The sequence below is a fragment of the Entelurus aequoreus genome, linkage group LG07 (assembly GCF_033978785.1).
Source record: "Entelurus aequoreus isolate RoL-2023_Sb linkage group LG07, RoL_Eaeq_v1.1, whole genome shotgun sequence".
Classification (NCBI taxonomy): Eukaryota; Metazoa; Chordata; class Actinopteri; order Syngnathiformes; family Syngnathidae; genus Entelurus; species Entelurus aequoreus.
The window spans coordinates 82108560-82122065 of record NC_084737.1 but is presented as its reverse complement, the minus strand read 5'-3'; the positions used below and the strand labels follow the sequence as shown (position 1 = coordinate 82122065).

Below are 13506 nucleotides of genomic sequence, written 5' to 3'. Positions count from 1 at the left end.
CGGAGTTCTTTGAATGCAGATTTCTTGCCGGGACATATGGTACAATATTTCAAGACAACAATCAGATGTCATTGGTCCACAATTTACTGTCTACAAGCAGGTTTTATAAGCCCATCTTCAAAAGACAAGCAAACACACTTCATTCCTTTCTGATTTTATCCTTGGTATATTTTTTGTTCAAACTGATACTTGTCAAAGTGTGGAAAGGATCCAGGCTGCACTGTGGCTTCGTGGTTAGCATGTCAGCACGAATCCCTGTTGGCTCCTTTAAGTAGAGTTTGCATGTTCTCCCTGTGCTTGCGTGGGTTTTTCTTCACCTATTGCTTGTATTCCGTCACAGGACTTCTTCCCGGAAGTGTAAACCAGTGGTGGTCTACCAAGACAAGATGGCTGTTGTACAGCAAGCAGCTCGCGAACTATCTGTCGGTCGCGTTCCCAGACATATCGAACTATTGTGCTCCAGACGCCATTCTACACAACAAAACAAAACTTGGAAAAGCACAAAGTCTACAAGTTCATTGTGTGTGTCCGGGTCAAGGGATTTGGTAATAAGACTATTCCACATTGGTACATATCAGTATATTGTTATATTGCTACAAACTCAGGACATAAGTTCTTGGACACGGGTGGGCTTCGGGGACATTAATGTTACCTCAGTTTTATCTATAGTTCAATCAAGGTTTGTTTTGATGCAGTGGGCACAGAGCACATCGCTCTAACTATCACTGGTGTGTGATGTGATCATCGCCTGTGCATAATGTGTGCTGCCTTCCGGCATTGGTAAAAACAATCACTGTGACTAATCATCCATGTATGGTAGCGCCATATTTTATTATTAACCACATGCGTTAACAATGACAGCCCTAGTATGAATATAGGTGGATATAGGCTTCTGCTTCGGTTCCTGCTCCAAGGAATGCTGGAGCCACGTACCCCATACAAGCAGAGCACTCCCCACAGGGCACAGCGAGGGACCTAGTTGAAGTGCTGGTTCAGTGTTCCATTACCAAGACACAGACCTCAATGCACCTCCTATAGCTGAGGTTTGACTAATGGTCCTAAAGTTTTCTCCAGCAGTCTGGAATTAACTTTCCCACAGAAACCCTTCAACCTCCATGAATAGGGAGACCATCACCCCGGTCTGCCAATCCTGAGAACGACTGTGACTGACTTCCATGCAATGTTGAAGCAAAGTTCCAACCAAGATAGTCCCACATTGTATGCTCCACGTAAGGTGAAGCATCCTGTACATACAAAAAAAAAAGTTTGACAAGGAAAACAATGGTGTCTTTGTTTCATTGTTTGGGTGTGAAACTGAGCTCAAGTTAATAGGCTAATTAAACCAATTATTTACGTCAACTTGTGACTATTTTTATTCAGTAGTTCCTTGTTGCAGACCATAATTAACATACAGATCATTCCAGGGTTGCGTCAAGCCAGCAAATAAAAGGATGGCTCTTAGTTGTCCCTTAGTTCAGCATCCAACAGCCCTGAAAACTCCAAAGGTAACACACTACAACTTTAAATGCGACTTTTCGAACTCCATTTAATGACATGTTCAATATAACAGTGTTTGTCTATCATTGCACAGATGGCGTTTTCTCTTCGCGTGTTTTTCCTCCTTTGTGGGATCAGTGGACTGATGACTGGAGCTGTAAGTCCAAATCTCACCTGCTGACTTCAATAAACATGTATTATCCTCTTTCATTGTCTGCTGTCTTCATATTTGTAAATGCTCTCTTCTTACCTTCTACACAGTGGTCTCGTCCTAGCAAAGGTTGGTAGCTATGACAACTTTTTTTTCAATTAACAATGACTTATTTTGTTATTCATTCTGAAAATAACGATTATGTTGCAGAAGTTTGCTGTCCCGAGGGATGGACTCAGTTGGATGATCACTGTTACATCTTCCAAGCTGACGAAAGGATGTTTCTAGATGCAGAGGTATGAAATGTAGTCGTAATATATTTATACACCAGGGGCTGCTGAGCCACCTGTTTGTTCATTTATCAAAAGATTACAACTATACGATAGAATGAATCAAATCTACTTTTTCACTCTGTTTCTACCATTAGAGTGTCTGCAACATTCTTGGTGGGAATCTGGCCTCAATCACCAGTGCGGTGAAAAATTCAGTCGTTCAAGACCTGGTTAATGAAGCGGGTGCAGATGAAGCCTGGATTGGACTCAGTGATTCCATTGGGGTAAAACATTTAACAATGTCAAAGTTGTCTAGTAGTCAGTCGAATAGTTTATTGGCACCTATCAAATAAATGTATCCTCCATACTAAATCAGGGCAAAAACGTGACAATAGGAGGTGTAGAGTTGAGTGTTTCATAATGATACTGTACGATGCTAATAATATTTTTAACACAATCAAAATGTAAAATATTGTGACAAAAGAGCAGTAAATAAAACTGCATGTAGTTGTTCTCTTCAGGAGTGACTCATTCAAATGTGACTTTGACTTCCAGGCGGGAACCTTTCTTTGGACTGATGGCAAACCCTTCGAATTTAGTGACTTTCCATCAGCACTTCCTACAGATGAATGTGTGGTTATTGATGCTGACGCCACCACCGGTATAAGTATAATCAGTGAATCAAATTTAGTTGAGATGAACTGTCATGTCACTCTGAAAACTTTTTTTTTTCTAGAATCATGGGAAGGTGAGACCTGTGACAGCCTAGAGCCATACGTTTGCATCAGAGACGCGTGCTGTGACTACCGTCACTAATCAAACCATATCATCATATCTTCTACAACAATGTCTTTCACTCATCACAACGAGTGTACTGAGAAGATATTATACTTTGTGGTGTCTTTGTGTATCTGGGTTGACTATCAAATATGTTTTTCTCCTACGCTGTTCAGTTGTTGAATGTTAGTGGAACACATTTGAAACTGAAACACCATCTTTCTACTAAATAAAGGAAGCTATCTGCATGGAAATATGTATTTGTGTCTTATTTCCACACAACCAATTCTGAACTTGTGCATTGTTCAATTATATGAACAACAATTGTAATTTTGTGCAATTTAGCTTTTTCGTTTTTAAATACTTCTTCACAGTAACATTTTTCAAAGCAAAAGCATATAATAAGAACACCACCGGCCAGCTTATTAACATTAGTGGTTTAACAGAACACATTTTTTTGGAAAATAGTCTATATTTTTCACAATTACAATTAATTTGAAAAGGCAATTCGCCCTATTTTGCCTATAAAGCTCTTAAAAACCTCCAAAAACCTCCAATAGGATGTTATATACATGATGATACATGATAACAGAAGCATTTATCATAACATTTAATATTTACGTACTTTGATTATTTTAAGCATACGCAGCGCATTACTTTCAAAAACGCATCCCGACTGTCGCCTTTTTCTTCAACATCACTGATTATTACTCACTGCAGACTTCATGAGAACCAACAAACATAATAAAACATCACTTACTGTACAATGTCAATGTACAGTCTGTAATTAGGATGCTGACTGCTAGGATGTTCATATATTTCCATTAAGATGAAAAATGACTCATGATCCTCGCAAAGAAAAGGGGGGTGGAACCAAGCCTTTTTACGTGTCGTTCTTGCCAAGTCTTAAATTGGCTGTCAAAGTGTACCAACTTGTCGGAATACTTCCTCGTCCTTCTACTCACTCCAAGGTTTCTCACAGTCATTCACCGACGTCCCACTGGGGTGAGTTTTCCCTTGCCCGTATGTGGGCTCTGTACCGAGGATGTCGTTGTGGCTTGTGCAGCCCTTTGAGACACTTGTGATTTAGGGTTATATAAATAAACATTGATTGACTAATTGATTGATACTATTCAGGTGAGATGCATGATCTATGATCTACAATAACGTTTGACGAGCAAGGAAACGGAAAAGCAGCTGATCAGTCAATCATGTCAACATTGGGCGCCACTATAAATAGTTTGTCTGCGTCAGCGCTTATAATAACAATATCACTAATACTTGTTAATATTCAAGTCACCAAATGTAAATAGAGTATTTTGGATGTTTCTTTTATTGGGTTTTATGGGCGGAGTAGGGGACCTCACATTGGCTCTGCTGTCAGCCGACTTTTATTTACGAGTTAGAAAGCGACCCCAGAAGGGACAAGCGGTAAAAATGGATGGAAAATCCATCACATTATGGGTGTAACAATACTCAATGATATTTACAATCTGCGATGCACCAAGACCGCCATAAATGAACTTGAAAGGGGTGAAAGAACACAGTATATCAGTACATGTTTTTAATGTTAAAAACAAGGGGTTTGATATCATCCATTGCGACCAGATAAGATATTTCCTATTTTTATCCATTTTTTTCTCAAGCAGTTCTGCCCAGCCAGTTATTGTGAGGTTAGAGCCAATCAGAAGAACATGCGCGCCCGTCGTTGGAGCAAAGTTACGCCAGCAAACTAGTCATCCAAAACAATAAACAAGTTAAGAAGACGTCAACATTTTGCAAAAAAAAGGAAAGTGGACCAAAGAAAATGAATTTAAAGAAGAATATGCAGTGAAATATGGCTTCATTTAGCCACAAATTGTTGTCCCTGTGAAGAGTGCCATTGTCAAATGCCATTTTGACACAAGAAAGGGCAACTTCCAAAAGAGGTATGTACCTGACATACAGTTGAAGATAACAAACAATTCTTATTAAGCCATTCTGTACTTTAAACAAAGAATATTGTGAGGTTACTTCAAAAAAAGTTATTTGGCTAGTGTTGATATTGTTTTATTCACACTTTTTGTACAGTATGTTGTTTCAACATAGAAACATATATATTTTTGAAAACATGAAAAAAAGGTTATTGCAAATTGTTCTGGACCCTAATAGAAAGTAAATATGGACCTTTGAAAAATAGGTTTGAGAACCCCTGCCCTTGAGTAACTTGAACTGAAGGAAATTTTTTAGCAAGTGGAATACGTTTTCTTTCCCATCTCATAGGCTTCACAGTTATTGTATCAATCTCCTTCCTGAGGCTTCTGTGACGATCTGTCACTTCACTACAGTTTGTGTTTCCTTGTTTGGTGTTTACTTCCTGTCAGCGCTCTTATTTTTGTTGCATTTCCTGCATGTCTCTCTGAGCGCTCGCTCCCCTCACCTGTCCCTGATTGGCAGCCGGGCACACCTGGTTGCAGTTGCCAATCAGGCGGCTATTTATGCTCTTCCTCAGTGCTCGAGGATTGATTATGTTTGAGAACCTTTGTATGCATGACTGTACACTTAAGATGCGACTTTAAGGTTTTACTACTTAGGTATAACATACTACACGGTCTAGCTCCATCCTATCTTGCAGATTGTATTGTACCATATGTCCCGGCAAGAAATCTGCATTCAAAGAACTCCGGCTTATTAGTGATTCCCAGAGCCCAAAAAAAGTCTGCGGGCTATAGAGCGTTTTCTGTTCGGGCTCCAATACTCTGGAATGCCCTCCCGGTAAAAGTTAGAGATGCTACCTCAGTAGAAGAATTTAAGTCTCATCTTAAAACTAATTTGTATACTCTAGCCTTTAAATAGACCCCCCTTTTTTAGACCAGTTGATCTGCCGTTTTCTTTTCTCCTTTGCCCCCTCGCTGGGTTATTCCGGTTCCGGTGACCATGGATGAGGTGCTGGCTGTCCAGAGTTGGGACCCGGGGTGGACCGCTCGCCTGTGCATCGGTTGGGGACGTCTCTGCGCTACTGACCTGTCTCCGCTCGGGATGGTCTCCTGCTGGCCCCACTATGGACTGGACTCTCACTGTTATGTGGATCCACTAGGGACTGTACTTAGATGGGGGGTTACCCACATATGCGGTCCTCCCCAAGGTTTCTCATAGTCATTCACATCGACGTCCCTTGTGTGGGCTCTGTGCCGAGGATGTCGTTGTGGCTTGTGCAGCCCTTTGAGACTTTGGTGATTTAGGGCTATATAAATAAACATTGATTGATTGATTGATTGATTGATGACTGCTTCTCCTAAGTTTAAGGATATTAAAATGTTCTTACCTGCGCGCCGATCTCCTGTTTCCTGCATCTTTAGGTCACAACTGCAACAGCCATGCGAGTTCCTGACAGTTTCTGTGTAGCATCTCGTGTGTTTGCACCTCCACACTCTTGACACATTCCTGATTATAAATACTTCTGATGCCTCTTGTCTAGATTCTGATTCTTTATTTTCAGAAATAAATTGTGATTTCAAGCCTTTTGGAACACTCAATAACACGTGACAGGACCAGTATAATACCATAATGATCATTATAAAATGTTTACATACTATGTGTAGTGTAGCGATTCGAGAGAAAAGAAGAGTTGGAATTTTTGAATTGAACATTTGAATAAGTTATTTTCAAATATGTTTCCAATTGATTAAAGTTCACCTGTAAATTCCTATGAACAATCTTTCTTTTCTTTTTCTGCAAACTGACATCAACCTCACCTTGACTTTGGTCTTGCCAAAGGGGCTTTTTCATTTCCTACGGTTGCCAAGTCTTTCATTGTACTATGTAAAAGGAACATTGAGTGTCATGATCCGTTGCCCGAATCATGTTTAGTTTAGTTTGATATTTCCTTAGTTGTTACTTAGTTCTGTTTCAGTACCCTTGTTTGTTTTCTTAGTTGCCATGGGTGCTGATTTTTGTCACCTGCTTCTGATTTGTGGTCGGGAGGCTCACCCGCTCCTGATCAGTAATCGGAGTGCTATTTATTCCTGCCTCACACCACACTGCTAGCCAGAGTGTGGTGTGAGGCAGGAATAAATAGCTTTCTGATTAGTGACCAGAAGCAGGTGACGGACCACTAATCGGAGGCAGGTTTAAAAAATAAAATCAGCACCCATGGCAACCAAGAAAACAAACAAAGGTACTGAAACACAATTAACCCACAAATAAGGAAATATCAAACTAAAAAAACATCAGCGGATCCTGACAATTGAGACCACTTTTTGATGGCCTTATTGAAAATATTCTGAATGGTATTTCATTTTTTTTTTAAAGCATCATACGTAAGTATGCTACCTAATAAATCCAGTGTTTGTGTTGGCGGCATTATAATTCTGATGGCTTCACATCTTAGTCATTGTTGAGAAGTCTGGCTCAGCTGCTGGGGATAGCAAACTTTCCGTCCAAACCAGATCTGTTGGCTTTTCTGTGATTTGATGTGAAGAAAGACAGCTGAATGACAATCACACCTTCTACGAGTAATATCTACGCAATTATACGCTAAATAAACAGCCAGGTAGAACATTTCAACAAAGTTCCCAGACAAGCTAAGAACCATGTGTGTGGTTTAAGAGAGCAGCGTCGCTCAAATGGTCGATTGGCCATCCAGAAACTTCAGGGTTCCAGGTACTGTTGCGTCGACCAGCATTCCTCCAATGGGGAATTCAAATTGCTAGTCTCTCCCAGATTATTTTTATGGCACATAAACTGATGTTTATATTCAATCAACAGGCAGCAGTTGGTATTTTGTGGTTTATTCTCCAAGCTTAGAGGACAAACTGAGACCAATCCAGCACACCAGCGTTCCCCAGCCCGGTCCAGATCGGTCTAGCTCGGTCTCCCCTCAAACCCCCGGAAGTCCCGTGATCTTCCCTCTGTCCCCCGCCTGCTGTTTCCCCAGTCTAGCTGTGCTCCTTATCTTAGGAATGTATTGGCAGTCTCAACAAAGAAAATAAACAGTGCTCTGACTCTAACCAAGGACACTCGAATCCAAGCACTTTGTACCACACGAGACATTAGCTGATGTAAATATGACTATAGGAGTTTTTAGAAAGAAGTAACACTTAAATATGGATATGATTCTGATCTGCTTCCAACAGTACAAATACAGCTTACGCCAACCTCGTCACTGCCTTTGTGTCTTTGGGCAAGACAGTTCACCCACCTTGCTCCCGGTGCCACTCACATTGTGGTATTAATGTGAATGTACATTTAGTGGGGGTCGGAAGGCCAAGGGCGGTTGTGGCTACAGCTGTAACCTACCTCCATCAAGGTGTTATTGTGGAGTGATTGAATGATGGGTTCTCAGTTCTCACCGTGGAGCACTTTGAGTGTCTCAAAAAGTGCTGCAAAATATATTACCAACAAAATCTAAGGACAAATCCATCAAGTCAGTCCAACAATGCATAGCTAGAACAAGCACTAACCAAGACTTCATCACTAATGTCTGTATTTGGAAGTAAATAATAGTTTTTGTGTTCTTCACCGACACGTTTTATTTCACTTCCAGATGGTATTGGAGAATTTACTATTTATTCTGGGTTCTACCAAAAGGCTGGGTGGTGCATTTTTGTATTGTAACTGACACAACCATATAATGAATAAATAAAATTAATTAAAGTGCTATCCTACCCTACCACCATCAGACCACAATTGTTCTCAAGCAGGTTTTTGTAAGCCCATCTTCAAAAGACGGGATAACACATTTCATTTCTTTATGATTTTATCTTACATTTTTTTGTATTGTTTAAAGGGGGGCTTAACTTTTTGGGGGAATTTTGTCTATCATTCACCACCATTTAAAAGGAACCTTAGGATCACTTTTTAATGGTGTTATTGAAACTACCCTGAATGGTATGTCCTTATAAAAAATAAACGCATCGTACGTTATTATACTACCTAATAAATCCAGTGTTTGTGTTGGCAGCATTTTGATTCTGATTGTTTGGCATCTCAGCCATTGTTGAGAGCGCTGACTCAGCTGCTGGGATTGGCAAACTTTCTGTCCAAACCAGATCTCATTATCTCTTCCCGGATTTGATGTGCTGAAAAAAAGACAGCTGAATGACACTTATTCACACCTTACTGGGTTAGCTCTCCGCAATTACTCACTAATTACACCGTCAGGCAAAACATTTCATTTAAAGCTCCTAAACAAGCTAAAAGCCAAGTCTGAGCGGTGTGGCTCAGATAGTAGAGCGAAAACTTGAGAAGGTTCTGGGTACAAATCCAGAAAAACCCTTATATGTGTGCCTTCCTTGTCAAATCTGGCATTCTGTGTATTCTCCCATGGACTTTAAGGGGTCATATTATTCTGATTGTTTTTCTATATTTAAAACACTTCCTGGTGGTCTACATGAGATCATTGTTTTTATCTTCTTGGAGCAAGGCCAAAGCGAGTAACTTCTGAGGTGTTCCATTTTGCTCAAAGGAGAGAAATGTCCTTGCACAAAGATGATGTTGAAGAGCTGTGTAGACATTACACACCCTTGCCTGACCCTACAATGCATGGTTGCTATTTCCCACACGACAAGTGCAATTAAAGTGGAAAGTCTTAGTGAGTTCTACTATATGTTGTGGTGTCCTCTACACTCTTAGAATTTTCCAAAGCCCATCTCGGTGTGTGCTATCAAGAGCCTTCTCAAAGTCATTTGAAGATGGGCTTATAAAAACCCGCTTAAGGACAATAAATTGTGGACTGCTGACATCAAATCGTTGTGTCTTAAATTACAAACAAAACACCAACCAGCGTTTTGGTTGAATAAGTTGTCAATTCTATTTTACCATAGCAGCAAAGAAGCAAACTAAAAAGTGTCAGTGAATAAGACAAAAGTTATTCTTTGCTTCCAAATGCAGACATTAGTGATGAAGTTTCTCAGTTCCATTTCGAAAGTGGAAAAAATAGTTTATGGACGGGTCGATAGTTACCTTGCTACTAAAAAACTCATGTACAAATTCCAATCCGGCTTCAGAACTAACCACTCCACTGACACATGCCTTCTCTATCTGAGCGACCACATCAAACATGAGGTGGACGCGGGCAAATACTGCGGCATGGTCATGCTGGACCTTCAGAGGGCCTTTGACACCGTTAACCACCCTATACTGTTGGATAAGCTCAGAGCAATCGGATTTAACAAAACCTCATCGAGCTGGATGCAATCTTACTTGGAGGGGAGGGAACAGGGGGTAGAGGTAAACGGCACCGTGCCCCCCCCCCCTCTCGGTGAGCTGTGGAGTCCCCCAAGGCAGTATATTAGGGCCTTTACTGTTCCTAATAGACATAAACGACATGTCATCGCCATGCGACTGTGAATTGTTCTTGTTTGCGGATGACTCGGCCTTGCTGGTATCAGACAGGGACAAGTCACAGGTGGAGAAAATCCTCAGTGCTGAACTCTGTAGAACTTGCACCTGGCTCGCTGACAACAAGCTATCCATACACTTGGGTAAAACGGAATCCATCCTGTTTGGGTCCCACATCAACCTTAAGAAAGTCAATGACTACACTATAAAAGTGGGTGACATTGTTATCACCCGGAAAGATGAGGTCACCTACCTAGGTTCCATTCTAGAGGCTAATCTTTCCTGTGATAAAATGGCAACCAAGGTAATCAAAAAGGTCAACCAACGAACGAGATTTCTCTACAGAATCTCCTCTCTGGTCAACAAAAGCACCATGAAGATTCTAGCGGGAACTCTCATTCAACCCTTTTTCGATTACGCTTGCACCTCCTGGTACCCTAGCACCTCCAAAACCCTCAAAACTAAACTCCAAACATCCCAGAACAAGCTAGTCAGGTTACTTCTAGACCTCCACACCAGATCACACCTCACTCCTACCCACTTCTCCAAAGTGGGCTGGCTCAGGGTGGAGGACAGAGTTAAACAACTTGCACTGAGCCTAGTAGTAACCTCACAATATTCTCTGTTTAAAGTACAGAATGGCTTAATAAGATTTTTTTGTTATCTTCAACTGCATATCAGGTACATACCTCCTTTGGAAGTTGCCCTTTTTTGTATCAAAATGGCATTTGACAATGGCACTCTTCACAGGGACAACAATTTTGTGGCTAAATAATAATAATACAATAATACATTTTATTTATAAGGCGCCTTTCTGGGCACTCAAGGACACCGTCCAAAATTAAAACAATAAAATCAAATTGGATAAAAAACAACAACAACAACAACAAAGATAGAGAAGAAAATATGATTACAATGCAGGAATAGGTGTGTTTTGAGTCTTGATTTGAAGAGGGATATTGAGTCTAAGTTACAAAGGTCTGGTAGCAAAGAGTTCCAAAGATGTGGGGCTGAGCGGCTGAAAGCTCGGGCACCCATGGTGGACAGTTTAAATAAAGGGACAGTCAGATGGATGGATGAAGAAGATCTTAGGGAACGTGACGGCGTGGCGACATGGATCAGATCAGAGAGATAAGATGGAGAGAGGTTATGGATAGCTTTGAAAGTGAGGAGAATTATTTTAAAGTGGATACGATGTTTGACGGGCAGCCAGTGGAGTTGCTGCAGAACAGGGGTGATGTGCTGGATTGAAGGGGTTCTGGTGATTATCCGGGCTGCAGAGTTCTGGAGTAGCTGAAGTTTGTGAAGTGACTTGTGAGGGAGACCAAACAGGAGAGAGTTGCAGTAGTCCAGGCGAGAGGTGACCAGGCTATGGACTAGTATGGCAGCAGTATGTGGGGTAAGGGATGGGCGAAGACGATTAATGTTCCGAAGATGAAAGTAAGCAGACCGGGTAATGTTGTTTATGTGGGCTTGAAAGGAGAGTGTGCTGTGAAGCCATATTTCACTATCTATCCTTTAAATTAATTTTCTTTGGTCCACTTTCCTTTTCTTGCAAAATGTTGACGTCTTCTTAACTTGTTAATTGTTTTAAGATTATTAGTTTGCTGGCGTAGCTGGGGCAGCACTGTGGAACAGGGGTTAGTGCGTGTGCCTCACAATACGAAGGTCCTGGGTTTGATCCTGGGCTCGGGATCTTTCTGTGTGGAGTTTGCACGTTCTCCCCGTGACTGCATGGATTCCCTCCGGGTACTCCGGCTTCGTCCCACCTCCAAAGACATGCACCTGGGAATAGGCCCCTCCCACCTCCAAAGACATGCACCTGGGGATAGGTTGATTGGCAACACTAAATGGTCCCTAGTGTGTGAATGTGAGTGTGAATGTTGTCTGTCTATCTGTGTTGGCCCTGCGATGAGGTGGCGACTTGTCCAGGGTGTACCCCGCCTTCCGCCCGAGTGCAGCTGGGATAGGCTCCAGCACCCCCTGCGACCCCGAAAGGGACAAGAGGTAGAAAATGGATGGATGGATGGCGTAACTTTGCTCCAACGACGGGCGTGCATGTTCTTCTGATTGGCTCTAACCTCATAATTGGCTGGGCAGAACGGCTTGAGAAAAAAAATGGATAAAAATAAAAAATATCTTATCTGGTCGCAATGGATGATATCAAACCCCTTGTTTAGAGATAGGCATGGGCAAGTACTGTGGAATGGTTATGCTGGACCTTCAAAAGGCATGCGACACAGTTAACCACTCAATACTGTTAAACAAGTTGAGGGCAATCGGTTTTGACAGCGCAGCCACAAACTGGATGAAATCTTACCTTGAGGATAGAGAACAGGTGGTCGAGGTGAACGGATCACTGTCCCCTCCCCTCAAGGTGAGCTGTGGTGTCCCACAGGGGAGAATTCTGGGACCATTGTCATTCTTGATTTACATTAACCACATGAAATCAGCATGTAACAGCAATTTGTTCCTGTTCGTGGACGATTCTGCGATCCTGGCCTCGGACAGGGACAAATTGAAGGTTGAAAGTGCACTCAGCGCCGAACTAAGTCATCTCTGTCTCTGGCTTTCCCATAACAAACTGTCACTAGCCCTGGGTAAAACAGAGTCCATCCTATTTGGGTCCAAGCACACCCGGGCTTTACGATTAAAGCAGGTGATACCATAATCACCAGCAAAGACAAGGTCATTGACCTAGGTTGTATATTGGACAACACTATCGGGTGAAAAAATGGCATTAAAAGCAATCACCAAGATCAATAATAAAACTAGATTTTTGGGCAGGATTTCTGCGTTTATCAACAGGGATGCACTTAAGACCCTTGCCGGTGCCCTCATACAGTGTCATTTGGACTACGCCTGCACCTCATGGTTCACCAGTATCCCCAAGCTACTAAAAACTAAACTGTAAACTTCCCAAAACAAGCTGGTGAGACTCTTGCTCAACCTTCCATACAGGACTCACCTAACTCAAGCCCACTTTACCAAATTGGGATGGCTTAGAGTTGAGGAAAGAGTACACCAAATTGCAATGTGCCTGGTATTCAAAATACTCAGAGAAAGTGTCCCCAAGTACCTGTCCAACTATTTCACCAGAGTAAGTGATGCTCACAGGTACTTCACCAGAGGGACTTCCTCAGACCTCGTCCCCCCCAAATTCAAGCCTCTCATGGGAAAAAATGCATTCTACTATTTTGCCAGCACACAGTGGAATGCACTACCAACACACCTTCAAATTCACACTTCCCTACTAAATGTTAAAACTGTCATAAAATCATGACTCAGCTCAACCTCTACCTGATCTCAACCTAAATTGATCTCCAGCAACTCTTCCAAGCATCAAACAGGTTTATAAGTGGTTATAGTGTATATACATTTATATGTGGTTATAGTGTATATATATTTACATGTGGTTATAGTGTATATATATTTACATGTGGTTTATATATATTTATATGGGGTTTATGTATATTTATATGTGGTTAT

At 41.5% G+C, this 13506-nt stretch overlaps 1 protein-coding gene across 1 annotated transcript; it reads left to right on the top strand.

Annotated features, from left to right (window-relative positions):
• Window positions 1–1165: 1165 nt before the first annotated feature.
• Window positions 1166–2951, top strand: LOC133653224 (type-2 ice-structuring protein-like). Its single transcript, XM_062052300.1, has 8 exons — window positions 1166–1234; window positions 1425–1505; window positions 1592–1654; window positions 1759–1777; window positions 1859–1944; window positions 2076–2204; window positions 2476–2581; window positions 2657–2951. The coding sequence occupies exons 1-8, from the start codon at window positions 1181–1183 to the stop codon at window positions 2734–2736; spliced, it is 618 nt and encodes a 205-aa protein (XP_061908284.1). The 5' UTR covers window positions 1166–1180; the 3' UTR covers window positions 2737–2951.
• Window positions 2952–13506: the final 10555 nt, after the last annotated feature.